The sequence below is a fragment of the Aricia agestis genome, chromosome 8, assembly GCF_905147365.1.
Source record: "Aricia agestis chromosome 8, ilAriAges1.1, whole genome shotgun sequence".
NCBI classification, from domain to species: domain Eukaryota; kingdom Metazoa; phylum Arthropoda; class Insecta; order Lepidoptera; family Lycaenidae; genus Aricia; species Aricia agestis.
Window position 1 is genome coordinate 5,402,370 of NC_056413.1, and position 26,961 is coordinate 5,429,330.

At 38.5% G+C, this 26,961-nt stretch overlaps 2 protein-coding genes and 2 non-coding genes across 4 annotated transcripts; 1 reads left to right on the forward strand and 3 right to left on the reverse strand.

Annotated features, from left to right (window-relative positions):
• Nucleotides 1-1,118: 1,118 nt before the first annotated feature.
• On the reverse strand, nt 1,119-20,593 carry LOC121729352 (exocyst complex component 2). Its single transcript, XM_042117829.1, has 17 exons — nt 20,399-20,593; nt 20,159-20,311; nt 19,888-20,080; nt 19,390-19,501; nt 19,019-19,178; nt 18,500-18,714; nt 17,890-18,005; nt 17,663-17,799; nt 17,265-17,443; nt 16,479-16,670; nt 16,010-16,162; nt 13,691-13,882; nt 13,039-13,220; nt 12,312-12,543; nt 3,525-3,730; nt 2,079-2,138; nt 1,119-1,425 (listed from the first exon to the last, which is right to left on the reverse strand). The coding sequence occupies exons 1-17, from the start codon at nt 20,505-20,507 to the stop codon at nt 1,341-1,343; spliced, it is 2,676 nt and encodes an 891-aa protein (XP_041973763.1). The 5' UTR covers nt 20,508-20,593; the 3' UTR covers nt 1,119-1,340.
• On the reverse strand, nt 7,139-7,278 carry LOC121730019. The gene has a single exon (XR_006036057.1). It is a non-coding gene; the product is annotated as a U4 spliceosomal RNA (small nuclear RNA).
• LOC121730018 lies at nt 9,279-9,418 on the reverse strand. Its single transcript, XR_006036056.1, has one exon. It is a non-coding gene; the product is annotated as a U4 spliceosomal RNA (small nuclear RNA).
• A 567-nt stretch (nt 20,594-21,160) lies between the features above and the next one.
• LOC121729353 (growth hormone-regulated TBC protein 1-A) lies at nt 21,161-24,520 on the forward strand. Its single transcript, XM_042117831.1, has 6 exons — nt 21,161-21,330; nt 21,430-21,614; nt 22,269-22,535; nt 22,905-23,087; nt 23,578-23,831; nt 24,065-24,520. Exons 1-6 carry the CDS (start codon nt 21,311-21,313, stop codon nt 24,167-24,169), a joined length of 1,014 nt encoding a protein of 337 aa, XP_041973765.1. The 5' UTR covers nt 21,161-21,310; the 3' UTR covers nt 24,170-24,520.
• Nucleotides 24,521-26,961: the final 2,441 nt, after the last annotated feature.

Sequence of the window (26,961 nt, forward strand, 5' to 3'; positions counted from 1 at the left end):
AGTACTCTCTATAACAAAATATATAAGTCTATACCAAATTTCATTTTTTTTATGAAATAAAGGGGCAAACGAGCAAACGGGTCACTTGATGGAAAGCAACTTCCGTCCCCCATGGACACTCGCAGCATCAGAAGAGCTGCAGGTCCATTTAAGAGGGAATAGGGGTGGGTAGGGATGGGAAGGGAAGGGAAGGGAATAGGGGAGAGTAGGGACTAGGGACGGGAATAGGGTAGGGGATTGGGCCTCCGGTAAACTCACTCACTCGGCGAAACACAGCGCAAGCGCTGTTTCACTCCGGTTTTCTGTGAGAACGTGGTATTTCTCCGGTCGAGCCGGCCCATTCGTGCCGAAGGATGGCTCTCCCACGTATAAATTAAATTAAATCGGTTTACCCGTGGAAGCGTCAAGCGATGACTGACATACATACTGTGGCATTTGCAATATTAGTATGGGATATGTTACACTCATCTATACTAATCTATACTAATATTATAAATGCGAAAGTATCTCTGTCTGTCTGTCTGTCTCGCTTTCACGCCAAAACTATCGAACCGAGTGTAATGAAATTTTGTATACAGATAGTCTTAAGCCTGAGAAAGGACAAAGGCTACTTTTTTACTGGAAAAAAGCGTTGTAAGGGGGTGAAAATGCGTAAATTTGTTCAAATTAAGTTAGTTCCAAAATGCATAATAGATGGCGCCGTGCGTCTCTTACATCGCGCTAACGCTTGCCCAAAAGTCTTTCTATAAGAGGTGGTATTATCTTACATTCAATTCTCGATTTTTTTTATTGTTATTTTCTTTATTACGTTATTTAATAAATCAGTACTTTATCTATGCAGTGAGCCAGTGACATAACCTTAAACTGATATGAAATGATAAATAGTTTATGGGTAAAGTTGTGTAATTGCGGGGCTAAATAAGCTTAAAAATTTGGCATAAAATATAAAGTTTAATTAAAAAAATTGAAATATTATGTACACACTGCACAGCTGTTTTGATTTAAGGGGTACCAGGTTTTTTTTTTACAAAAGCTTTTGACACCAATTTTGTTGACATCGCGCGCTATAAACTGAAGTCCACGCGGACGAAGTCGCGGGCAACAGCTAGTTCCAATATAAACTACTTTATGTTACATAATATTATTTCCTTTAAACATTGCTTTGAGACCGGCATATTTTTTTTACAAACATATCAATTATAGGTATAAATATAACAAGTATTTCTATAAATACTTTCTAATATTTACTATCTACCAAAGCCACCTGTCTAGTCTAATTATAATTCATAATAGTCTCACGGCTCACCTAATATAGTTTTCTATACATTTCGCAATGTGATTTATATGACTTCGACGTTACAGTTGAGGCTCGCGAGTTGTAGAGACATCTTCTGTTTGATGCCCTGTAGGAGCGTTTCCATGCGTCTGAAACATTTTAAATATTAATTAAGTACTCAACATTATCTAATGAGTGAGTATATTTTTTTACTAGATATTTCTAGCTTATTTGTGGAAATTGTTGATCACACTGGAAACATACATTCTTATGGAAAAAAAACAGATGGATGAACTACAGCTCACTGGAGGGGAATTTTCCGTGGGAGAGCCATGCTTCGGCACGAATGGGCCGGCTCGACCGGAGAAATACCACGGGCTCACAGAAAACCGGCGTGAAACAGCGCTTGCGCTGTGTTTCGCCGAGTGAGTGAGTTTACCGGAGGTCCATTCCCCTACCCTTTTCCCTTCCCTACTCTCTCCTATTTCTTCCGTACCCTCCCCTATTTCTTCCCTACCCTTCCCTATTCCCTTCCCTACCCTCCCCTATTACCCTATTCCCTCTTAAAAGGCCGGCAACGTACCTGCAGCTCTTCTGATGCTGCGAGTGTCCATGGGCGACGGAAGTTGCTTTCCATCAGGTGACCCGTTTGCTCGTACAATAAGGGGGCATATTTCATAAAAAAATAAGAATTAAAAGCTTGAGATTTCCCAAACATGTTCCTACTATTAAGCTTTACGTAACTTATACTTAATGTTAAAATAAAAATATATATTATATACAGAATAGTAAAAACTCTCACCTTTTCTCCTCCTGAGTTTCCAGCGGTGGAATGGTTTTCAAAGTCTCACTCAAATAATTCCTGGAAATGGTTTAATTGTAATTTAGTTGTAAGAAAAGCAATAAGTAGTTTTAGGCTGCGTTTCCACTGAAGCGGAGCAGAGCTTAGCGGTGCCCGAATTGACCAATCGTGCTATTCCAGCGGAATGACAGCGAAGATTTCGAGCATGGTGATTGGTTAATTCGGCACCGCTAAGCTCCGCTCCGCTCCGCTTCAGTGGAAACGCAGCCTTAGTCCTCTAAGAGTATGTTTCACCACTTCCTGATAAGTGCCGAATAGGCTATCCACCAATTAACTTGACAGATCAAGTATGGAGAATCTGTCAAAAAAGCTGTTATATAATAGCCTATTCGGCACTTTATCAGAAAGTGGTGGAACAGGCCCTTACACTAAAGAATTCTGGAAAAAAAGATTCAATGATGGTTAAATTTTAAAGAATTTATGATAATATTTACATTATAGTTTGTGCGTTCTAAGATGATATGGGTGACAGTTTTCATGTTCCTTGCTACGGGGTTTTTTACAAGAAAACAAAAAAAATCAAAATGTAATAAATTATATTCCATCTACAAAAACAAATGTTTCCTATAATTGTAAATGAATAAACATGAAAAGATGCTAAATGTTAACTTATTAATAAAAAATATAAATATTAACTTGAAATAGGAGTATAAAATTATTGTTACGAAAACATTTGAAAAATGTCATATGCATGAAACGGAACTTATGTCAATAGAGATTGACTCGGTTGAATCGAAATCAAATCGATAAAAAAGGGCGGCCATCTTAAAACGCCGGCACACCTGAAATGTCAGTACGAAATCGATAATTTCGATTGCAATTCCTTTACGAAGTGATTCGATATTTTTAAACTATCGATTAATTTTTGTTAGGTAACTTCCCTACTATTGTCAATTATAATGTGTCACGCATATCATCATAAAACGCACAAACTATAATATTGTAGTCGGTACCAGAATAACTGGATCTGGCTCGGCGCTGGACTACTATTGCATTAAATGAAGCATGCCCAAAAAAATCAAAAATTAAAAATCAAAAATATTTATTTTTACAATTTACAGTTTCAACTTAACAAATAAAGCAGAGATTGGGACCACCTGGTAAGTATTTTACTTGTATTAGGCATACCCAGCATCCAGATAGCTAGTTTAATCTAATCCTCGACACACACAGCTATTCTTGTAAATGCAATGTCCACTATCAGGCGCCTTCTGCAAATGTCAGCTATTGGCGACTGGTAATGTCTCAAAAGCCTTAATAAGGGCTCCCAGAGAAAGCTGCGGATTCGCATCGCATCGAAATATAATTTTTTGTATCAGTTTTGTCGCAGATATTTGCGATGGGATGCGAATTCGCAGTTGTGTGGGATCCCTAAACTGAACTTACTCAGCCTTCGGAGTGAGGTGTTGCACGCAGGCAGCCTGCAGGAGCGCCAGCTCGAGTCGGGCGCGGAAGGCGGGGGCCCGCGGCGGCACCGCCCCCCGCAGCAGCCGCGCCAGCTCCTCGCACACCATGTCGCACACCGTCTCACAGATGTTGCGCACGTAGCGACCGCCCCCGCCCCCGCCGCCCCCGCCGCAGATGCTGTCCACCTGAACACAAAAGCATAGATAAATAAATAAAAACATCTTCATTGTACACAAAAGAGACAAAACACAGCCAGATTTTAGAAAGACAATCGACTTAACCTTATATCTATGTCTAATCAATAACAGACTACATCACAAACATAATATAGGTTATGGCTACGCAATGCCCCCACAGCATGTTTTAGAGGTCACTTAAACTTCGGCCGCGGCAGTCTGTCAAAAGGGGGTAAATAAAGGTTAAGCGACTCATGCTCAGATTCATAGGTTTTAAACAGGGCTTTAAGCATAGTAAAAGGATTCGCTAGCACTTTTGATTGGCTGACGAATACATTAACCAATTAACAATGTTATAAAAAATATAAACTTTTCTCATCTCAGAAATTGCAGGAGAATTAATGTAGCTTACAACTTTGCAACAACCGCGGAAATCCGCACATTTTTTAGTGCCAGAAACTATCCTCTGCGACTCAAAGTATTCGCATTCAAGGAATCGATAAAGGGCCAAGAGTTTTTAATATTCGTAAGGGAGATTTGTAAAGAATCGGTGCATAATATATGAAAAACCGGTCTTTAACGTCTTGCATAAAAAAAACGGTTGTTCAATACATCTGATCATGAAAGCTTAAATTAATAAGAAATTATACTCCGCTCGTAATCTCTGAGAAATCAGAGCTGGGGACCATCTAAAAGTCACTCCACAGTCCACACACAATATTTTTGGCAATTTCTCGGAGCCTGTGCGCAGAGTATAATAATATGCCTTATGCACAGCTAACCTAAGGTACGTTTATTCTACGCTCCAAGTTCACCAACCTCTGTTTGTTAAATCCTAACAAGGCATTACTTAACGGACCTTGGAAAATTAAAAAGACTGTTAAAATACTTATGTCCCACAGTAAAAATTTAACAGCGGATTAGTAAACACAATGTTAAGTGAACATCGAGTGAATAACATTCAATTCGTTCGTTCTTGTTATAAGGCGACGAAATTGCAATGTACAAGTTTAATACGACATGTTGGCTGTAATGTGTCATTTTCACCTTATTCGTATAATACGTCATCTGGTAGATAATGCGACCAAATTAAAATATCACTGATCGCATACATTTGTTACACTACAATAGTTCTTTTTAATTTACCAGGTTAATAATTATGATCTGTTAAAGCTGAAAACATTAATCATGATACAAACTTTTATTTACTTATTTCGGTTTGGTAATTTTGATACAAGTCAGTGTATTTGCAATGTCTAGGAAAATCCGAGGGCTGAAGTTTTGACAAAATGAAAATAAATAATTATGCATAACATGAAAAATAATAAATAATATGTAAGGATGTGGCGAAACATGGCGGCAACACTCAAAAGTCAAAACAGATTCTTTTATTGATATTGGATATTGTCTTTGAAAGTTGTTGTTTTGACTATTATAACGGCCTGTTATATATTTAACGGACCTCCCTAGCAGGAATTAAAATTTAACACCGTGTTAGGCGATTTGACATGACATTAGCGTATGGTGGAACGCTCGATAGCTCTAACAGGCCGTTATCTGATTTAACAAGCCATTATTTATTTAACATTGCTTGATGAAACTGGGTCTAAGACCCAATTTCACCAACCTCTGTTTGTTAAATCCTAACAAGGCATTACTTAACGGACCTTGGAGAATTAAACAGACTGTTAAAATACTTATGTCCCACAGTAAAAATGTAACAGCTTAACGGATCTTGGAGAATTAAACAGACTGTTAAAATACTTATGTCCCACAGTAAAAATGTAACAGCGAATTAGTAAATGGAATGTTAAGTGAACAACGAGTGAACAACTATCAATTCGTTCATTCTTGTTATAAGGCGACGAAATTGCAATGTACAAGATTAATACGACATGTTTGCTGCAATGTGTCACTTTCTTCCATAGTAGTATAATAGTAGATAATGCGACCAAATTAAAATATCACTGATCGCATACATTTGTTACACTAAAATAGTTCTTCTTAATTTACCAGGTTAATAATTATTATCTGTCAAAGCTGAAAACATGAATCATAATACAAACTTTTATTTACATATTTCGGTTTGGTAATTTTGATACAAGTTAGTATATTTGCAATGTCAAGCAAAATCCGAAGGCTGAATTTTTGGCAAAGTGAAAATAAATAATTATTCATAACTATGAAAATCTATACTAATATTATAATTCTGCAGTGTTTGTTTCTTTGTTTGTTTGAACGCGCTAATCTCAGGAAGTAGGTCCGATTTGAAAAATTATTTTACTGTTGGATAGCCCATTGATTGAGGAAGGCTATAGGCTACATTTTATCACGCTAAGACTAATAGGAGCGAAGAAATAGAGGAAAATGTCGAAAAAACGGAGGAAATTGTATGAAAGGGTTTATTTGAACGCGCTAATCTCAGGAACTACTGGTCCGATTTGAAAAACTCTTTTACTGTTGGATAGCCCATTGATTGAGGAAGGCTATATTCTACATTTTATCACGCTAATACTAATAGGAGCGAAGAAATAGAGGAAAATGTCGAAAAAAACGGGGGAAATTTATGAAAGGGTTTATTTGAACGCGCTAATCTCAGCAACTACTGGTCCGATTTGAAAAATTCTTTTACTGTTGGATAGCTCATTGATTGAGGAAGGCTATAAGCTATATTTTATCACGCTAAGACTAATAGTAGCGAATAAATAGAGAGAAATGTGGAAAAAACGGGGGAAATTATATGAAAGGGCTTATTTGAACGCGCTAATCTTAGGAACTACAGGTCCGATTTGATGATGCAAACATGAAGAATAGACCACGTTAAGGAACAAAGACTATTTTTTGCGGAAAAATGTACGGTTGCGTGAAATTCCTAAATTACGCAAGCAAAGCCGCGCGAAAAATCTGTATTAATAAAATCGTAGGAAAGTCAATTATGTATATTGAATATTTTTGTACAATAAATAATACTTGGGATGTGATCTACTATGCTAACGCGGACGAAGTCGCGGGCAACAGCTAGTAATTAATAATAAGGACGTAGCGGAAACATGGCGTAAAGACTAAAGACTCAAAAGTCAAAACAGATTCTTTTATTGATATTGCATATTATTGTCTTTAAAAGTTGTTATTTTGACTCATATATCAGCCTGTTAAATATTTAACGGACCTCCATAGCAGGAATTAAATTTAGCGCCGTGTTAGGTGATTTAACATGACATTAGGGCATGGTGGAACGCTCGATAGCTCTAACAGACCATTAACTGATTTAACAAGCCATTATTTATTTAATATTGTTTGATGAAACTGGGTCTTAACCTATTACAGTAAACGTTCGTTCTCAGTTCTACGCTTGACTCATGATGACATTTTTTAAAAAGCGAGATAAGATGCATAGTTGTATAATGTATTTATGTGGCCAATTACGGCCTTTCAAAAATTGCCATAGCGGACGGTATTTCACGTCCACACGGCGGGGTATTGGTAAAGTTTTCAACTAGCAATAATCGCACCTCGGATTAACCTCATTGGTTACGATATTGCCTCTGCGCAAAGTAAAAATTGATGATTCAACCGGCCGCATATACGTAAACGGCTTCGTACAACCGCTAGCGCGATCTAGAGCGTACGCAGCGACATCTGTTGGTCACAAATCGGAAATATTTTAATATGTTTTTTTTTCAATGCTTTTTAAATAGGTTATTGGCAGTAACAGTTCTCAACAATAACACGTCCAACTAAATTAGTATTCAGATCAGGGACGTGTTACTTTGCTATTACTAATGCCTGTTCATTGGTGTCAATACTAGTAGTATTGTTTACAGTAGACACTAGAAGCCTATAAGCTATATTTTGTTACGCTAAGACTAATAGTAGCGAATAAATAGAGGGAAATGTGGAAAAAACGGGGGAAATTATATGAAAGGGCTTATTTGAACGCGCTAATCTTAGAAACTACAGGTCCGATTTGAAAACTTCTTTTACTGTTGGATAGCCCATTGATTGAGGAAGGCTATAGGCTACATTTTACTACGCTAAGACTAATAGGAGCGAAGAAATAGAGGAAAATGTCGAAAAACGGGGGAAATTGTATGAAAGGGTTTATTTGAACGCGCTAATCTCAGGAACTACTGGTCCGATTAGAAAAAATCTTTCAGTGTTAGATAGTCCATTGATTGAGGAAGGCTATAAGCTATATTTTATAACGCTAAGACTAATAGTAGAGAATAAATAGAGAGAAATGTGGAAAAAAAGGGGGAAATTATATGAAAGGGCTTATTTGAACGCGCTAATCTCAGGAACTACTGGTCCGATTTGAAAAATTCTTTCAGTGTTAGATAGCCCATTTATCGAGAAAGGCTATAGGCTATATTTTATCTCGCTGAGACTAATAGGAGCTAAGAAATAGAGGACAAAGTGGAAAAAACGTGGGAAATTATATGAAAGGGTTTATTTGAACGCGCTAATCTCAAGAACTACTGTTGGATAGCCCATTGATTGAGGAAGGCTATAGGCTACATTTTATCATGCTAAGACTAATAGGAGCGAAGAAATAGAGGAAAATGTCGAATAAACGGGATAAATTATTTGAAATGGCTTATTTGAACGCGCTTATCTCAGGAACTACTGGTCGATTTGAAAAATTCTTTCAGTGTTAGATAGCCCATTGATTGAGGAAGGCTATAAGCTATATTTTGTTACGCTTAGACTAATAGTAGCGAATAAATAGAGGGAAATGTGGAAAAAACGGGGGAAAGTATATGAAAGGGCTTATTTGAACGCGCTAATCTCAGGAACTACTGGTCTGATTTGAAAAATTCTTTTAGTGTTAGATATCCCATTTATCGAGAAAGGCTATAGGCTATATTTTATCTCGCTAAGACTAATAGGAGCAAAGAAATAGAGGAAAATGTGGAAAAAACGGAGGAAAATTATTACTGGAGCAATTTTTATGTTATTTGGCAAACATGAAGAATAGACCACGTTAAGGAACAAAGACTATTTTTTGCGGAAAAATGTACGGTTGCGTGAAATTCCTAAATTACGCAAGCAAAGCCGCGCGTAAAATCTGTATATAATAAAATCGTAGGAAAGTCAATTCTGTATATTGAATATTTTTGTACAATAAATAATACTTGGGATGTGATCTACTATGCTAACGCGGACGAAGTCGCGGGCAACAGCTAGTAATTAATAATAAGGACGTAGCGGAAACATGGCGTAAAGACTCAAAAGTCAAAACAGATTCTTTTATTGATATTGCATATTATTGTCTTTAAAAGTTGTTATTTTGACTCATATAACAGCCTGTTAAATATTTAACGGACCTCCATAGCAGGAACATGATCACAAACATGACATTAGGGCATGGTGGAACGCTCGATAGCTCTAACAGACCATTAACTGATTTAACAAACCATTATTTATTTAACATTGCTTGATGAAACTGGGTCTTAACCTATTACAATAAACGTTCGTTCTCGGTTCTACGCTTGACTCATAATGACGTTTTTTAAAAAGCGAGATAAGATGCATAGTTGTATAATGTATTTATGTGGCCAATTACGGCCTTTCAAAAATTGCCATAGCGGACGGTATTTCACGTCCACACGGCGGGGTATTGGTAAAGTTTTCAACTAGCAATAATCGCACCTCAGATTAACCTCATTGGTTACGATATTGCCTCTGCGCAAAGTTAAAAGTGATGATTCAACTGGCCGCATATACGTAAACGGCTTCGTACAACCGCTAGCGCGATCTAGAGCGTACGCAGCGACATCTGTTGGTCACAAATCGGAAATATTTTAATATGTTTTTTTTACAATGCTTTTTAAATAGGTTATTGGCAGTAACAGTTCTCAACAATAACACGTCCAACTAAATTAGTATTCAGATCAGGGACGTGTTACTTTGCTATTACTAATGCCTATTCATTGGTGTCAATACTAGTAGTATTGTTTACAGTAGACACTAGAAGATTTTAATGTACGTATATTAATTATTGTAAGTACATATTATGTATTCTATTCTTAAAACTTGTTAATGAAACTTCTTGGTAAATAAAGTTTTAAGGACATTTTGAAAAATGTTGGTAAATAAAGTTTTAAGAACATTTTCTAAGATGTTGATAAATTAAGATTTTAGAACATTTAAATTTTAAAATAAAACATTTGATAGATAATAGGATATTACCGACTGGGTAAATGTTTTTTTATGGAAGACCAACCTCCACATGACGACATAGATATCGAGTTACCATAATAACATGACAATGTTTAGCAAAATATACTTAACTTTAAAGATGCAAAAAGGTATAAAACATATTATGTATTATGACATCATGTGTAGGACGTAATTTTTACCTTCTTACTCGTAGGGTGGGCTGCACCAGAGGCGTGGTTAAAGTTAAAGTTATGGTCAAAGTTTTTAACTACAAGTATAAGCCCGGACGCGCACTAGCGGCCAGGCCGCGGCGGCCATCGAAAGTTGGTGTGGCCGCTTGACAGCGTGCGGCCAGGTGTGCGTGGTCTATGGCGGTTTCATACTAAGGTATCTATCTCGATGGCCGCTGCGGCCTGGCCGCTAGTGCGCGCCCACCCGCCCGGCGCTTAACTATTATAGTAATAGTTAACTATAATAGTTAAGGCTAACTTTAACCTTAACTTTGACCACAGAATTTGACAGATGACAGCTGGTCCGACAAGGCTATAAATGAACGTGGGTGGGGCGCTTCTGGTAAAGGAGAACTGTCAAAATGGCGTTTTTGTATAATGACAGCGTTAGTTAATTTTTTCGCCACGTGCATTTAAAGCCCTGTCGAAAATGGTCGCCATATTATATAAAATGCGAAAGTATCCCTGTCTGTCTCGCTTTCACGCCAAAACTACTGAACCGATTGTAATGAAATTTTGTACACAGATAGTCTAAAGCCTGAGAAAGGACATAGGCTACTTTTTAACTGGAAAAGGGGTTGTAAGGGGGTGAAAATGCGTAAATTTGGTCAAATTAAGTTAGTTCCAAAAATGCAAAACAGATGGCGCCAAGAGTCCCCTAGATCGCGCTATTGCTTGCTCATGCGTATTTCTATAAGAGGTCAGTGATGCCAGATTGGGGGGAATCCCCCCAAATTTGGGGGTTTTTTTAGGTAATGAGGGGAAAATTGGGGGGAACAATTTTTTGGGGGGATTGTTGGAGGAAAAAATCTGGGAACAGACGGCGAAATCTAAGTACTATGGTCCCGTTTTTACCATAAAAATGATCAAGGAGCTCGCGAAGATGCTGATTCTGTAAAGATTGGACGCTATTGCCGAAATAGTGTACATTCATCGTATCCATTTGTGAAATTCCCATTTATAATGAACAAAAAATTTCTTTTATAATTTGTGGGGGGATTTTTCTTGAAATCCCGAATTTTGGGGGGATTTCGGGCAACACTGTAAGAGGTGGTACCATGTTGAGTTGGATCTCGATTCTTTCGATTGTTATACACGTTATTAATTAATAACTCACCTACCAACTTAGATAATATCAGAAACAACAGCAACAAAACTACTGAACCGATTGTATTGAAATTTTGTATACAGATAGTCTAAAGCCTGAGAAAGGACATAGGCTACTTTTTTACTGGAAAAGGGGTTGTAAGGGGGTGTTTATGCGTAAATTTGTTCAAATTAAGTTAGTTCCAAAACTCATAACAGATGGCGCCAAGAGTCGCCTAGATCGCGCTATCGCTTGCTCATATGTATTTCTATAAGAGGAAGGTCGATTCTTTCGATTGTTATACACGTTATCAAATAACTCACCTAACATAGATATCAGAAACAACAGCATACCAATAATAAATACTAAATAGTTTATGGGTAGAGCTAAAGTTGTGTAATGCAGCTAAGTTGTGTAAGCTTAATAAGCTTTAAAATTTGGTATAAAAAGTTTAATTTAAAAAAAAATTATGTGCACACTACACGGCTGTTTTGGGTATTTTGATTTAAGGGGTACCAGGGTTTTAAAAAGCTTTTGACACCAATTTTGTTGACACCGCGCGCTATAAACTGAAGTCCACGCGGACGAAGTCGCGGGCAACAGCTAGTGGTTAAACATGGCGTCCATTTTTGACTTTAACCAAAGATTTGACATTTTGCATTGTAGTAAAAGTATAGTTAAAGTTATAGTCATAGTTAAACTAAGTTGGTGCAACCCACCCTTAGGGTTCCGTACCCAAAGGGTAAAACGGGACCCTATTACTAAGACAGACAGACACATCTTCCATGGCGTCTCCAGGCAGTATCTCAAGAATGGTAGTACCTAGAAAGTTGGAATTTTCACAAATTATGCATTTCTGTTGCCGCTATAACAGCAAATACTAAAAACAAATTAAAGACAACAAATAAAAACATAATAAGGCGGGCTAAACTGTGTTTTTTGTATGGGCAAAAAACACAATTTTTGGATGTTTTCCCTTTGTAATGGTACGGAACCCTTTGTGCGCGAGTCCAACTCGCACAGGCCGATTTTTTTATTGTAAAATTATATTTTGGCGCATAATGTTATAGGATATATCTGTAGTACAAATATTATGTAAATGTCAACCTACCTCAGCATGGACGGCAATCAAGTTGTTTATGATCTCGTACACATACGGGCGCGCGTCCTCTACCACCGTGTCGGGGTCTATTCTCTGCTGGCCCATGTACATGCTGGGCTCGATCGTGCCCACCAGTGGGTCGCCCTTGTGCTCCAAATACGTCTCAGCGATACTCGACTCCAAGTTGCTCAACGCCTCCTCAGCGGTCTGCAGTGCTAGTGCTGGCTTTGGGAACTCGAACCTGTTGGTTGTGGAATTATTTTCTTATTTTAAAGATTAAAATTTAAACGAGTTAAAGACCGCGTTTACTGATATTGAATGATTATTTATCACAATGTAAGTTTAAGTTACTTATAAAATGTTTTGACAATCCATACATTTTCTGTCGCTGTCTTCATTAACATTTAACATGGCCAGGGTGAGGCCATAAAAACAAAAGAAAATAGCAGGGACCTTTAACATTTGTTTGCAATGTTTTTATTTATAAAATTGAATAACGAATTACGAAATTAATATGTAAATAATTATCTAGTTATTTATTTACTACTTTTTTTTAATAATACAGCTACTAATTTAAATTTCGGTTTAAAAACATTAACACAGTCCGGGATTTCGAGGGAATGTCCATATTCTTACGTACGTTTCGGATCGTTAACCTCATTTCAATCTACCTACTCCGATCACTGGTGATAACACAACATTATGCTACAATTAGATAATATCAGGGCTACCAAACCTTTCGAATGTCTCAGCTATATGCGGCAAGGACGCCAACCGCGTACGCTGCGCGTTGGCGGCGGCCAACAGTAGCCGCTGCTGCCACGCTCGCCCCGCCCCTCCCCGCGCTCCACCCCGCGCCGCACCCCGCTCCTCAGCACGCTGCTCTAGCGCCACGGATAAACTCGTATTGTTGAACTCCTGGGATATTATTTAAATGCCATTAGGTTGCTAACACCCTAAGCCACACTTGCACAGTAGAGTTTATTTTTGGTTATCCGTCATGTAACTTTTATAGGTCTTATTCCTCGTATGGGTTATAAAATTAAAATTGAGAGTCTAGGAGCTTCTTAGTTTAACTAGTCGATCTCAGATCTAACTAGAGGCTATAACCAAACTCCCTCTGAGTTTGGTTATAGCCTCTAGTTAGATTAAACTACCAACTAATTTAAACTACCAACAACTACCAAATAGTCAAATGGTTGGCTAAAAAGACGTTTAGCTTTGCAAAGCCACAAAAGAAATGATAAATAACAGAAAGTTTTTTTTTTCAGAATTTCAGTTTGACACTACACATTAATATGTTGATTTTACCCTAGAAGGAGAAAAAGTGCCTTAGGTGGTCACACTAAGCTTATTGTTTACATTTCTCCTGGTCCCAACTCCATTACCTGGTCAGCGTCCTGCATCGCCAGGTCCTGTAGCACGGCGACGTACGCCAGCAGGATCTGCTGCGTGTGGGAGTGTAGGGCGGCGCGCGGCTCCCCCGCCCCCAGCAGCGAGCTCTCGCGCCGCCCGCCCCACGACACGCACTTGTGGATGGACGATAGCGCCTCGTCTATGTACGACTCGAGGAGGTGCGGCTGTGGGCAATGACGTTATTGTCTCAAATCTATAGTCTGTACTGATATTATGACGTATTAGTAACGTATTTGTAAAGTATTATTTTGTGACACTGTAATCGGTATATCTCTGGACCTGCTGGACTGATTCTAAAATTCTTTCACTAACATAAAGACACATTATCTATTTGCTTCATAGCCTATTTTAATAATCTCCAAATTGTACCGAAAAGTTAAATATTTGGTCAAAGGTGTGTATGTATAGCGCCCTGGCGCGGAGGTGCGCGCGCTGCAGGAACACCGTCATGCCGAACACGCGGTACTCGAATATTACAACTCACGAGGTCGGTGATAGCGCCGTAGTCGGTGTACTCCCTGATCCGCCACGTCTCCTTGTCCGGCAGCGCCCTGACGCGGCGGTGCGCGCGCTGCAGGAACACCGTCATGCCGAACACGCGGTACTCGAATATTACAACTCACGAGGTCGGTGATAGCGCCGTAGTCGGTGTACTCCCTGATCCGCCACGTCTCCTTGTCCGGCAGCGCCCTGACGCGGCGGTGCGCGCGCTGCAGGAACACCGTCATGCCGAACACGCGGTACTCGAATATTACAACTCACGAGGTCGGTGATAGCGCCGTAGTCGGTGTACTCCCTGATCCGCCACGTCTCCTTGTCCGGCAGCGCCCTGACGCGGCGGTGCGCGCGCTGCAGGAACACCGTCATGCCGAACACGCGGTACTCGAATATTACAACTCACGAGGTCGGTGATAGCGCCGTAGTCGGTGTACTCCCTGATCCGCCACGTCTCCTTGTCCGGCAGCGCCCTGACGCGGCGGTGCGCGCGCTGCAGGAACACCGTCATGCCGAACACGCGGTACTCGAATATTACAACTCACGAGGTCGGTGATAGCGCCGTAGTCGGTGTACTCCCTGATCCGCCACGTCTCCTTGTCCGGCAGCGCCCTGACGCGGCGGTGCGCGCGCTGCAGGAACACCGTCATGCCGAACACGCGGTACTCGAATATTACAACTCACGAGGTCGGTGATAGCGCCGTAGTCGGTGTACTCCCTGATCCGCCACGTCTCCTTGTCCGGCAGCGCCCTGACGCGGCGGTGCGCGCGCTGCAGGAACACCGTCATGCCGAACACGCGGTACTCGAATATTACAACTCACGAGGTCGGTGATAGCGCCGTAGTCGGTGTACTCCCTGATCCGCCACGTCTCCTTGTCCGGCAGCGCCCTGACGCGGCGGTGCGCGCGCTGCAGGAACACCGTCATGCCGAACACGCGGTACTCGAATATTACAACTCACGAGGTCGGTGATAGCGCCGTAGTCGGTGTACTCCCTGATCCGCCACGTCTCCTTGTCCGGCAGCGCCCTGACGCGGCGGTGCGCGCGCTGCAGGAACACCGTCATGCCGAACACGCGGTACTCGAATATTACAACTCACGAGGTCGGTGATAGCGCCGTAGTCGGTGTACTCCCTGATCCGCCACGTCTCCTTGTCCGGCAGCGCCCTGACGCGGCGGTGCGCGCGCTGCAGGAACACCGTCATGCCGAACACGCGGTACTCGAATATTACAACTCACGAGGTCGGTGATAGCGCCGTAGTCGGTGTACTCCCTGATCCGCCACGTCTCCTTGTCCGGCAGCGCCCTGACGCGGCGGTGCGCGCGCTGCAGGAACACCGTCATGCCGAACACGCGGTACTCGAATATTACAACTCACGAGGTCGGTGATAGCGCCGTAGTCGGTGTACTCCCTGATCCGCCACGTCTCCTTGTCCGGCAGCGCCCTGACGCGGCGGTGCGCGCGCTGCAGGAACACCGTCATGCCGAACACGCGGTACTCGAATATTACAACTCACGAGGTCGGTGATAGCGCCGTAGTCGGTGTACTCCCTGATCCGCCACGTCTCCTTGTCCGGCAGCGCCCTGACGCGGCGGTGCGCGCGCTGCAGGAACACCGTCATGCCGAACACGCGGTACTCGAATATTACAACTCACGAGGTCGGTGATAGCGCCGTAGTCGGTGTACTCCCTGATCCGCCACGTCTCCTTGTCCGGCAGCGCCCTGACGCGGCGGTGCGCGCGCTGCAGGAACACCGTCATGCCGAACACGCGGTACTCGAATATTACAACTCACGAGGTCGGTGATAGCGCCGTAGTCGGTGTACTCCCTGATCCGCCACGTCTCCTTGTCCGGCAGCGCCCTGACGCGGCGGTGCGCGCGCTGCAGGAACACCGTCATGCCGAACACGCGGTACTCGAATATTATCTTCTCCACTATAGCTAGCGGCTGAAAGGTAAGATAAGGATCAGTTCTTAGGGAAACAAGAAGTAATAAGATGTGACATGCTATTTGACCTTTGATGTTTATTTATGTTTAAAATATTATGTGTCTTCTTTTATTACGACTTGGCACAGGCGTTTAATTTTTGGATTAAATGTGAATGTTGAGTCTGAATTCTAGTTTTTTTAGGACTAGGGAGGATAAGTTTTATTCCGTTACATTATACAGTTTCTATACGCACGAAATGTAACGATGCGTCTCGATGCGTGTAATTATATCCATTAACGAATAGCCCAATTATTGCAATAGGAAATTTTATTACCTGTGACGGCAGATCCAACTTGAGTAGCGAGTCGTACGCCTCGCGCAAGTACTGCAGGTTGGCGAGCAGGCGCGCGCGGATCACGTCCGCACCTACCCCGCTCGACGCCCCGCTCCCGGCCCCGCCCCCCGCGGGCAACAGGCACGCCCGCATGTGCTCCGAGAACAGCTCCACGGCGGCGATTATCATCTCCTGATAAGAATTAACACAACAATTTAAAAAACCAATAATCGGGCACATTACACTTCATATCTGTGCCAAATAACATAAAAATTTATCCAGTAGTTCACGAAATAAACCCTTTCAAATAATTTCCCCCGTTTTTTCCACAATCTCCAATAATTAAAAAATCGGCCAAGTGCGAGTTGGACTCGCCCATGAAGGGTTCCGCAGCAGCAATAAGGTTTATTTCTATGAAATTAAACGGTTTTTGATTTATTTTTATATTTCAGTTGATTTAATGAAAGTTAAATTAAGGTTTACCATTATAGTAATATTTAACACTATTGTAGTAATAGTGTTAAATATCACTTAGCTATCACTTTCGTTTATTCATCAAGCCCCATACAGTCACCGGTGACCAAGACATAATATAAATTCTATTGTGTCTCGTTTTTCCACGATCGACGGGTGCGGTGATATTGTGATGTTGAATATAGTGCTATTATGATGTGTGATGTGAAACGTTGTCACGATATTTATTTATTTTTTCCATCAACCACAAATAATAATTATGTCGATTAGCCGATTCATATCAAAACTTTGTAGTTTGTAAATTCATATTACCTTCAGCTGGTCCTGGCGTTGCGGGTCAGCTGTCGTGCCGGCGAAATCGGCGAAGTATCGTCGTGCTAGCGGCCACAGCGCGTGCAGCTCGGCCGCCAGCGCGCCGCACGCCGCGCCGCACCACGTCCCGCGCCCCGCCCCCCACACGCCGCTGCCAGAGTCACGCCCTGACTTACGACCTTGAAGATAAAAATTACATTAAAGTTTAGTAAAAAAAAAACTATATATTATGCATCAGAATACGATACTATGGAAGAGTAACTGAGTTAAAGAAATGATTTCACGAAACGTGTAAGTTTCGTGAAATCATTTCTTTGACTCGGCGTATTTTTAGTTGGTTGTCATGCTTGTACGTCTATATATTTTCTATTTTATCTTCTGTATGACTAAAAAGATACCTTTATCATTCGTTTCCTGTTCTTCTTTTTGTTTAAAATGATCCTTAACTTTATTCAGAAGACACATAAGATACTCTTTGCGGGCAAGTATGGCGTCCCACGCCGCGTCTCCATTCCAATTCAAACTGATAAGCAGCCTTAAAAAATTACAACAGTTTACTATAATAATGTAACAATATTACCAGTAAAATATTGTACAGTTCATAGTAATTTCTTCAAAAACTTACCTGATATATTTGGTTTGATCCTGAACATTACAAGGCATTGTGACCATTCTAGTGTGTAAGTCCACTTTCAACTCTTCAATCTTTTTATCAATCTCACCAAGGATTTTTTGGAAGAGCTGGAATAATTTAATCTTATATATAAAATTCTCGTGTCACAATGTTAGGCCGCGTACTCCTCCGAAACGGCTATACTGATTTTAACCAAATTTTATATGCATATTCAGTGGGTCTGAGAATCGACTACTGGGTACTTATTATATTGAGAAGTGCATTTGTTGAATATATAATAGTAAATTATTACAACTCGAGACTGACGGCGACCATTGTTTGTGCGATGGGATAGTGGTGAAGTATGTCACCATGGCATGGCAACATCCTTGCCATGGTGACATACTTATTTAGACACTTCAATAAAATAATATGGGTGAAATACTTCATATGGCAAAGAAACGTTTGCTGGCACAGCTAGTTATATTATAATAACACTCAGCATGAGGGTACCCAGTACACTATAATATTATAATTATAATTTATCATTGGTCATACTGAATACCATTCATACTCATACTGAATAACACAAACATTTTACATCTCCGCTCTCTAAACTCACCTTGACATCAGTATTTCCAAACAAATTCTTCACTCTAGTGTAATCATTTACGACTAGATCATACTCCTTTTTGCGGATGTTCTTGTCGATGGACGCGGGTAGTTGGAAGAGGAACTTGTGCCGAGTCAACAGAGACAATGCTTCGCGCGTTTTGTCCGCGTGATCCTTGCGCGCCAGTATCTCAGAGAATAATGAGTCCGCAAGTGTTATAGATTCTGAAAAATAAGTTAGAATTAAATAAATGAAAAAGTCACAAATCACAACAATTTAAAATATTTATTGATACTTATTATTACTACTTACAGTCTAGCATTGCTCAAAATCAATCAAATTATAAACAAGTCGCAAGTCTTACACTTGCGACTTGTTTATAATTTGATGTGATTCAATCAAGAATTTTGTCTGTCTAACTTAAGATTGATAACATTAAATGAATGCTATCTTTCTACTGAGAGTATCTTCTAAGGTAAATCAGTGTTATTTGTAGCTGTTATAAATTATAATAGAGAAAGAACATACCCTCAATAGCCGCTTGTAAACTTAGAAGAGGTTCCTTTCCATTCTTCCTCTGATCTTCTTCAAACATATTTTTCAGTAAAACCAAGCGATCTAGTTGATCCATCACAGCTCCTGTATTAGCTTTTAAGAAACTGAGTTGCCCCTCTTTCTGCCCCTCCACCTGTAATTTTTTTTATTTTAAACAAATAAAACTTCGTCTAAACTTTAATACAATTTCTTTCATTGTGTTGATTTGAAAAATTCTTTTAAATAAGATATTGTAGGGTTAAAAAATTTAAATTAATGTACACTTTTTAAATTCTTTTAACAACATACTAACTTAAATACAACATTTTGTAGTTTTATTTTAAAAAATTAAAGAGTTTTTTGACCTTTCTCTGCAAAAACACCATTCCAGCTTTGAGATCTTCAAATGATGTGTTGCTGTGATGCTCCAAAAGATACCACAGAGGTTGAAAACTTTCATCTGTCAACTTTCCTGATCTACAAGAGAAATGTTTTAATATCTAAATTCTAATGCCTGTTTTCAATAACCACCTCCTAACGCTAAGTGGTCCCCTAGCGGCCATTAAGGGTACATATTATCCTTCAAGATTTCACGAATTTTGTAACGTAAACGTAACGTAACGTAACACGTAAGAACTTTTGCAAAACATTATGTTTTTTAAAATGTGTTTGTTTAAGGAAATATTTGATGCGCAACGATCGCTAGGGACCACTTAGCTTTAGGAGGCGGTTGGTGAAAACAGGCATAAGTGTATCAGAATTTTCTTAACAAAGAAAACGAAAAAAAACAATGGAATGAGTTAATAGCAATTTATTGTAATTTTTGGCTTCTATTAAAATAGATCTTAATATAAATAACTTACCCTTCTGGAAACAGCTCATTAAGTTCTTCTTCTGGGAATTTGCTCTCATCTCCCTCAGTGGAGAGACCCAAGGGATCTGGAGGGGTATAAACAGTGGGGGACATTGGTCTCCTACCCCATGGTAGGGAAGGTGGAGCTGCTTCTTCCACCCACACGGCACTCTCCTTAACAGGTCCTATAGACTCATGATAACCTGATTGCAGAAAAAATACTCATTAGAAAATAATGCCTTGATGACATAATGTTAAGTCAATTACATGGTTCTTTTTACCTCTAAATTGCACAGTAGATGTTCCCTCGCCTCCCGATTTAGTCGTCACAATTATATCACCCCGACCCTTACACGGGCCCGACCTGGCGACTATTTTATTTTTGCTCTTCCATTCCGCAGATAAAAGACAGTCACACCCACATATTTTTAATCCTGCAAAGGGTAAAAAAGCGAAATGCTTAAAATTCTACTAAATATGTAATGGAGTTATTGAAACTTTTAATGATAAATAATAGTTACCAATTAGATCACTGGGACTGGATCCAAGAAACTCCCCACGAATAGTTACTCTTGTTCCGGGAGGGCCTTCTTTTGGAGAAATGCCAGTAACAACCGGTGGAGGACCCATACTTGACAACACTTTATATATTCAAAACAAAATAAATAAAATGTGTTATTTAAAAACCAAAATAATAATTTATATTATTTTGTAAACACCCCGAAATCAGACACCTCGAAGTTTTTTGACGTCTGTCACTGACAGACAGACGTCAAAAATGTCAGTGACGTCCACAGATTACTAGTATATATTTGGTGACGTCAAAATCCGTTTTGAAATAAAAAACAATCTTAATATGGCACCTCGGCTATTTAACCGGACATGGTTAATTAAACCTGTCCCAGGGCAGGTGGGCCGACAGGATACGGAATTCGGAAACATCCGAAGTTTAAATTGACAACATAAATTACGTATAGAATGCACTAGTACTTATTGCATAGTACTAAGTACGAGTGCATTATATATACGTAATTTATGTTCTTAATTTAAACTTCGGATGTTTCTGTATCCTGATTCCTGTCGGCCCACCCTGCCCTGGGGCAGTTCAGAATTCACTTGAATTCAGATGCCGAAAACGACAAAAAAAAATTGTTTTCTCGCCATAAAAATTAAATTATACTCCACACTGGCCATGGCTAAATAGACGAAGTGCCATAATAAGAAATAAAATAGTAATGTCAATGTCAAAAAAAATTAACAGCAAATTTTGTGCAGCTGCAGGGGAGTGCTAAACTGCCAATTTGCTATATTTTACAAATAAATTAAATACAACAACTGAAAATTGTATACAAACACGCCCCGTTAAAATATTTGTGAACTCCAGTAAAACATGTATCGGTTCAGTAGCTAAAATATTTCAGAAATAAAAAAAAATGGCTAAATCGACCTTTAGGTGGGTGTTTGATATTTTCAATGATATTCTATGTTACCAACGGATATTTTTCGGTCTTTTCTTCGGCTCGATTGTATCAAAAAATTTTTACTGTTTTAGTGCGGTCGATGAATATGGATTTGAAAGACACGAAGACTTCGACTACGAAAGCTATGAAGAATTCATGTCAGAGTATTTAAAAGTATTAGCATCGAGAGCTCAAAAGTGGTCAGTTCTGTTGGGCGAAGGAAAATCTCTGAAGAGGACAAACATCGTAAAACGATACGTTCGAAAAGGAATACCAAGTTAGTTATAAAAGTTAAACCGTCTCAAAATTATTTTACTCAAAACTACCACAATCTTTTAATTTTAGTCAACTTTAATCGCGGGAACTTAAAACTTGTGATTTTTAACACATGTACTAATCATATATTTATACTAAATATCAGCTGTTAATAGTTATGTTCATGTTAACCAATATTTATAAAAATATATTATTAACACTTCCATCGTGGGTATGGCAGACACAATAGATTTTCAATTGTTATACAACAACCGGCTGCTGCTTGGGGATTGATGGGTTAATACCTCGATCATGGGAATTGCAGACACAATAGATTTTTTAGGTTAAGACTTAAATGTGCAATCAAACAAAATTTATATTATTAATTTATTACACAACAAATTTATTACAATTTATCAAACAATCTGTGGTTATCTTATCAACAGTAGTGACCATGAACTTATTGAATGCTTATTCAATTGTGTTTTGTATATCTCTCTCTAGAACCTCTTAAATTCTAGCTGTAAATCAATAAATTTGATTTATTATGCAAATAAAAATATATTACAAGTACAAGAAATATATATTCAAATAACTTTTGTACTCGTATCAGTTGTACTTTAAGCCACCTTGAATATAAATCTTTGCTAAAAGTTTTCATCGCCACAATTTCTAGGTGAACATCGACCATCAGTATGGATGGCTATATCAGAAGCAGAGAGAATGAAGGAGCAGGCACCAGATTTGTACCAGAAGATACTGGACAGTCCATTTGAAAAGGAGCTAGTGGATCTTGTGAAGACAGATCTACCAAGAACATTTCCTGACAATATCTACTTCACAAAGGAAGCCAATCATCAAGCTCACCTATTTAATATTCTGATTGCTTATGCTCATAACAACCGAGTTGTGGGATACTGCCAAGGATTAAACTACATAGCTGGTGAGCATGTTCTAAACTTCAGACTCATATTTAACTTAGGGCCTGTTTCACAACTTACTGATAGGTATTGGATAGGCTATCCACAACTTATCTGATACATAGAGTATCTGTCAGATGAGTTGTGGATAGCCTATCCGGCACTTATCAGTAAGTGGTGAAATAGCCCCTTAGACTTGCAAATTACTATCACTGAATTATAAATGTATATATACCTTGATGAACTTCTATTTATATATAATTGATTGTACTGTTGGTTCTTGGTGGAAATTCATTTTAAACTTTAAAATGAATTTCCACATTTAAAATTCCACTATATGTATATAATATTCTATTTATTATGGGATTAACATAAACAATATTTGTTTTAAGGTTTATTATTATTAGCAACAAACAATGAAGAAACATCATTTTGGCTGCTAAAAGTGCTGGTCGAAAAGATTCTTCCTGACTACTACACAAGGACTATGGATGGTCTTATTGTTGATATCGAAGTGTTGTCTGAACTTGTGAAGTCCAAGGTACCTGATGTACACCAGCATGTTATCAATTTAGGTATGTATTGTGATTGTTTTTAATACCTCGATCGTGGGAATAACAGACACAATAGATATTCAATTGTTATGCGGCACCTGGGTTCCGCTTGGGAATTGATGGGTTAAGTAAAATATTACAGTTGAACTTAATGTTATTATAGTCTCATTAATAAAATTAAACCTGGAATTCGACACTTCGACAATAAGTTATGTTATTGCAAACACAACAAAAAAGCTGTGTATAAATTTGTTTAGGCTTCATAATGTATTATGAGTTATGACATCCATACTAATATTATAAATGCGAAAGTGTGTCTGTCTGTCTCTTACCTCTTCACGCCCAAACCGCTGAACCGATTTGGCTGAAATTTGGTATGGACATACTATGAGTCCCGGGAAAGGACACATTTCTATCCCAGAATTGGCACAACATAGTTGCGGGCATAATCTAGTTACTTCACTCTTGTTAAACTCGATGGCTCAAATGTTAACAATGCATGTTATTTCAGGTTTGCCATGGGCTGTCATCACCACCAAGTGGTTTGTCTGCCTTTTTGCTGAGGTACTACCCATAGAGACGGTGCTCAGGATTTGGGACTGCCTGTTTTACGAGGGCTCCAAAATCTTGTTTAGAGTATGTCTGACACTGATTAAAAATAATCGAGCGTCGATTATGGCTTGCAAAGATTTCACATCCCTAGCAGAATGCTTTAAAGCAATTGTCAAGAATGCCAGCGCGCTTCACTGCCATGAGTTCATGCAGGTAACTATTTTCTCCGAGTCTTGTAAGTTGTGAGTCATTGATGGCTACTTCGAATTTAGTGGCAAGCACAGCTGAGCAGTGCGGAGATTGTTTGCCTCTATTCCAATTTTGTTCCATAAGAATGTATACAAAATATCTCTATATTTTAGAAGTGTTCTTTTAACTATTATTATTGCATTCTGTCATGTTTTAGAACCCAATGGCTAAGTAGTATATTTGTTTTTCTTTTCCAGTCAATCTTCAAGGTGCCAGGAACACTGTCAAACGCTACTATAATAAAGTTGCGAGCGCGATTCGCCAAGCAGCGCCGAGAACAGCAGCAGAAAGAGCCTCGATAGATATGTCAGAAGTCTGAAAAACCTTGTGAGTCTTATTTTACCATCAGGACCTAAGACAACAACATATAAAAAATATTTTAAAAAATAATTAAATAATTATTATACATAACACTATTATGAAACTCAGTGCAAGTAAGCAGTAAGTAGTAGGCCAGTAAAATGTTTTGCAAAGATTTTTTGGCTTGTGGCCAAAATCAAAAAGCCATATTATTTAGGCTTAATTTACACAGCTGCGAAATGGAACGGAATGGCAGCGTCAATTTGGCCTCATGAGGCGGGAGTTGGCACTGAAGAATTTTCGAGAATTCAATTTCATTGAACAAATGCATATTTCTAGTAGAACTTGGCCTAGGAAACCGTATTTCACCCCTATCATCAAATAAAAGCTTATGATTGATAAATAAAGTCGATTTGAAAATATGATTTTATGAAAATAGGATTTGTACTGACGAAAACGCTTTTGCGGTACTTCCGATTTGGATGTGACGTCATCAGACTCGTAATTTAATATCTTTTATTTATCGCGCTCGTTATATGTAAGTTTATTTGTACATAAATAATAAGAATAAGCCTAGAAAGATTTGTAAAATTTATTTTCTATTCAAGAAAATAAATTTTACAAATCTTTCTAGGCTTATTCTTATTATTATAATATATTCAAATAAAACATCACTTTTATATAATATTATCTCCATTTATTGTAGACGGGAAATGAAATGGCCAAAACTTTTCTCCAAACATTTTCAACATTACAAATGATTTCTTATTTCTTATTTTAGTATTTTTTTTATAATTTTTGGGCACTTTTAGACTTAGCATAGCACATAAAAATGTTCAATAAAAAGAGTTTAAAATACAAAACGTATGACATCACACTATGGCGGACAGTGTTTTCGGCGCCATTTATAAGGCATATTTTTCAATCAACATTTGTATGGCTTTCTACTGTGTAATATTTTACATTAGTTTTTTTTTGTAAAAATGAATGATTAAGAAGCAATTAGCATGAAGAAAAAAAGTAGGTCAAGTAGCCTATTCCGCAGAAGATGCGCTTCCATCCCACAGCGGTGTAAATTGAGCTTTAAACGACGACCCGCCCCATGACAATATTATTATTGAAACGCCAAGACTTGTTATCGGTCTTTAGCTCCTAAAGTTTGATGGTTACAGAGGCCAGAGGCCACAAAAATTGATCAAGACTATAATAGAGCAACAATAATTATTATAGAATATGCCATTTGCACTGAGCCATCATTACAGAATCGAGTCTTAAAGTCATAAATATTTTTCTATTATAAAAATATCAAAATAGTCATAGCAGAGGCTTTGTTTTATATGAGCATATCCATTTAAAATTTTCAGTGTTGCCAGATCTCATTTTGTCAAATAAAACCAAAACATAGTTTTAGGATTTTTTACTGTCTTTCTTAAGTTATTTTAGGAGAATAGTCCGTATTACACTTGGATTTTGGAATTTGGTGTGAGGGAGAAATATTTATATCGTTATTAATGGTAAATGTGTATTGAGTACAACATTGTCGCTTGGCACAATTTTGCTTGCATCATGCATTTGAATGCTTTAGAAATAAGATATGTGTGCACTATTGATTAATGTTTACATAATTATTATGTATAAATAGTATTTCTAGTTATTTTATTAAATAGATAATTGTGATAATAAAGAGCCCATGGCAAAGGTTTGGTTCACTGTTTATAATAATCTGTAAATCATAACGTGTTCGACAGTCATATTATAATATAAAATACTGTTGGTTATAACCGCATTTTTAGGGTTCCGTACCCAAAGGGTTAAAACGGGACCCTATTACTAAGAGGGGTATTACATTATCATTTATATTGGATCATTTCTATGATCATATATAGGATCCAATATATATGATCATTTGATCATATCTGCGTATTACATTATCATATTTCATTGATCCTATTTTACGTCAAATGTGGTTTCAATAGCCAATGGAGAGCGCTCACGCTGACTGGTATTGACGGCAGGGTTACTAGATCTCAGAGAATTCGATTTGTCAAAAGACATCGTCATTTTAATATGGCTTGTTTTTTGTTATTTCAGCAAGATTATCCAAGTATATAATTAGAAAAATAATAACATTACATTATTTGAAACATATAAACGAATAAGAAATTAAAAACTCTTTTTTATATTAAATAACACCTATTTCTATGACCGTATTGGATCCAATCTCTCAGCAAATGTCAAAAATCTATGATCAAGGAAGAAATGAATCATATGTCTATATTACATTATCCAATATCATTGACTCAATGATCTTGGATCCAATATATATGATAATCTTATATCCCCCTTAGACTTTGATGTCTGTCTGTCTGTCTCCAGGCTGTAACTCAAGAACGGTAATAGCTAGAGTTGAAATTTTCACAGATTATGTATTTCTGTTGCCACTATAACTAAACTAAAAGATTATGTATTTCTGTTGCCACTATAACCAAATACTAAAAACAAAATAAATTAAATATTTATTCCCATACAACAAACGTGATTTTTCTAAAATTTTTTGCTCGGTAGCAATGATGACAAAAGGTAGGCACTTGAAATTTTAACAAAAGCTTTAATTATGTGTACTTTAATAATTAATAATAATATTTAAAATGGGAGCCCCCATTAAATTTCTTAAATTTAAGGGGGGCTCCCATAAAAAAAAACACAATTTTTGGCCTATTTTTGTTATTGGTACGGAACCCTTCGTGCGCGAGTCCGACTCGCACTTGGCCGATTTATTTTTTTTATCTTTGAT

Excerpts from the sequence above, each read along its gene's own strand:
- LOC121729352 (XM_042117829.1), bottom strand. The coding sequence starts at position 20,507 with ATGGGTCCTCCACCGGTTGTTACTGGCATTTCTCCAAAAGAAGGCCCT. Across the intron at positions 20,081-20,158 it reads ATCTACTGTGCAATTTAGAG|GTTATCATGAGTCTATAGGA; the intron begins GTAAAAAGAACC and ends TTCTGCAATCAG. Across the intron at positions 19,502-19,887 it reads AATGAGCTGTTTCCAGAAGG|ATCAGGAAAGTTGACAGATG; the intron begins GTAAGTTATTTA and ends TTTCTCTTGTAG.
- LOC121729353 (XM_042117831.1), top strand. The coding sequence starts at position 21,311 with ATGGCTAAATCGACCTTTAG. Across the intron at positions 21,331-21,429 it reads ATGGCTAAATCGACCTTTAG|TGCGGTCGATGAATATGGAT; the intron begins GTGGGTGTTTGA and ends TTACTGTTTTAG. Across the intron at positions 23,088-23,577 it reads CCAGCATGTTATCAATTTAG|GTTTGCCATGGGCTGTCATC; the intron begins GTATGTATTGTG and ends ATGTTATTTCAG.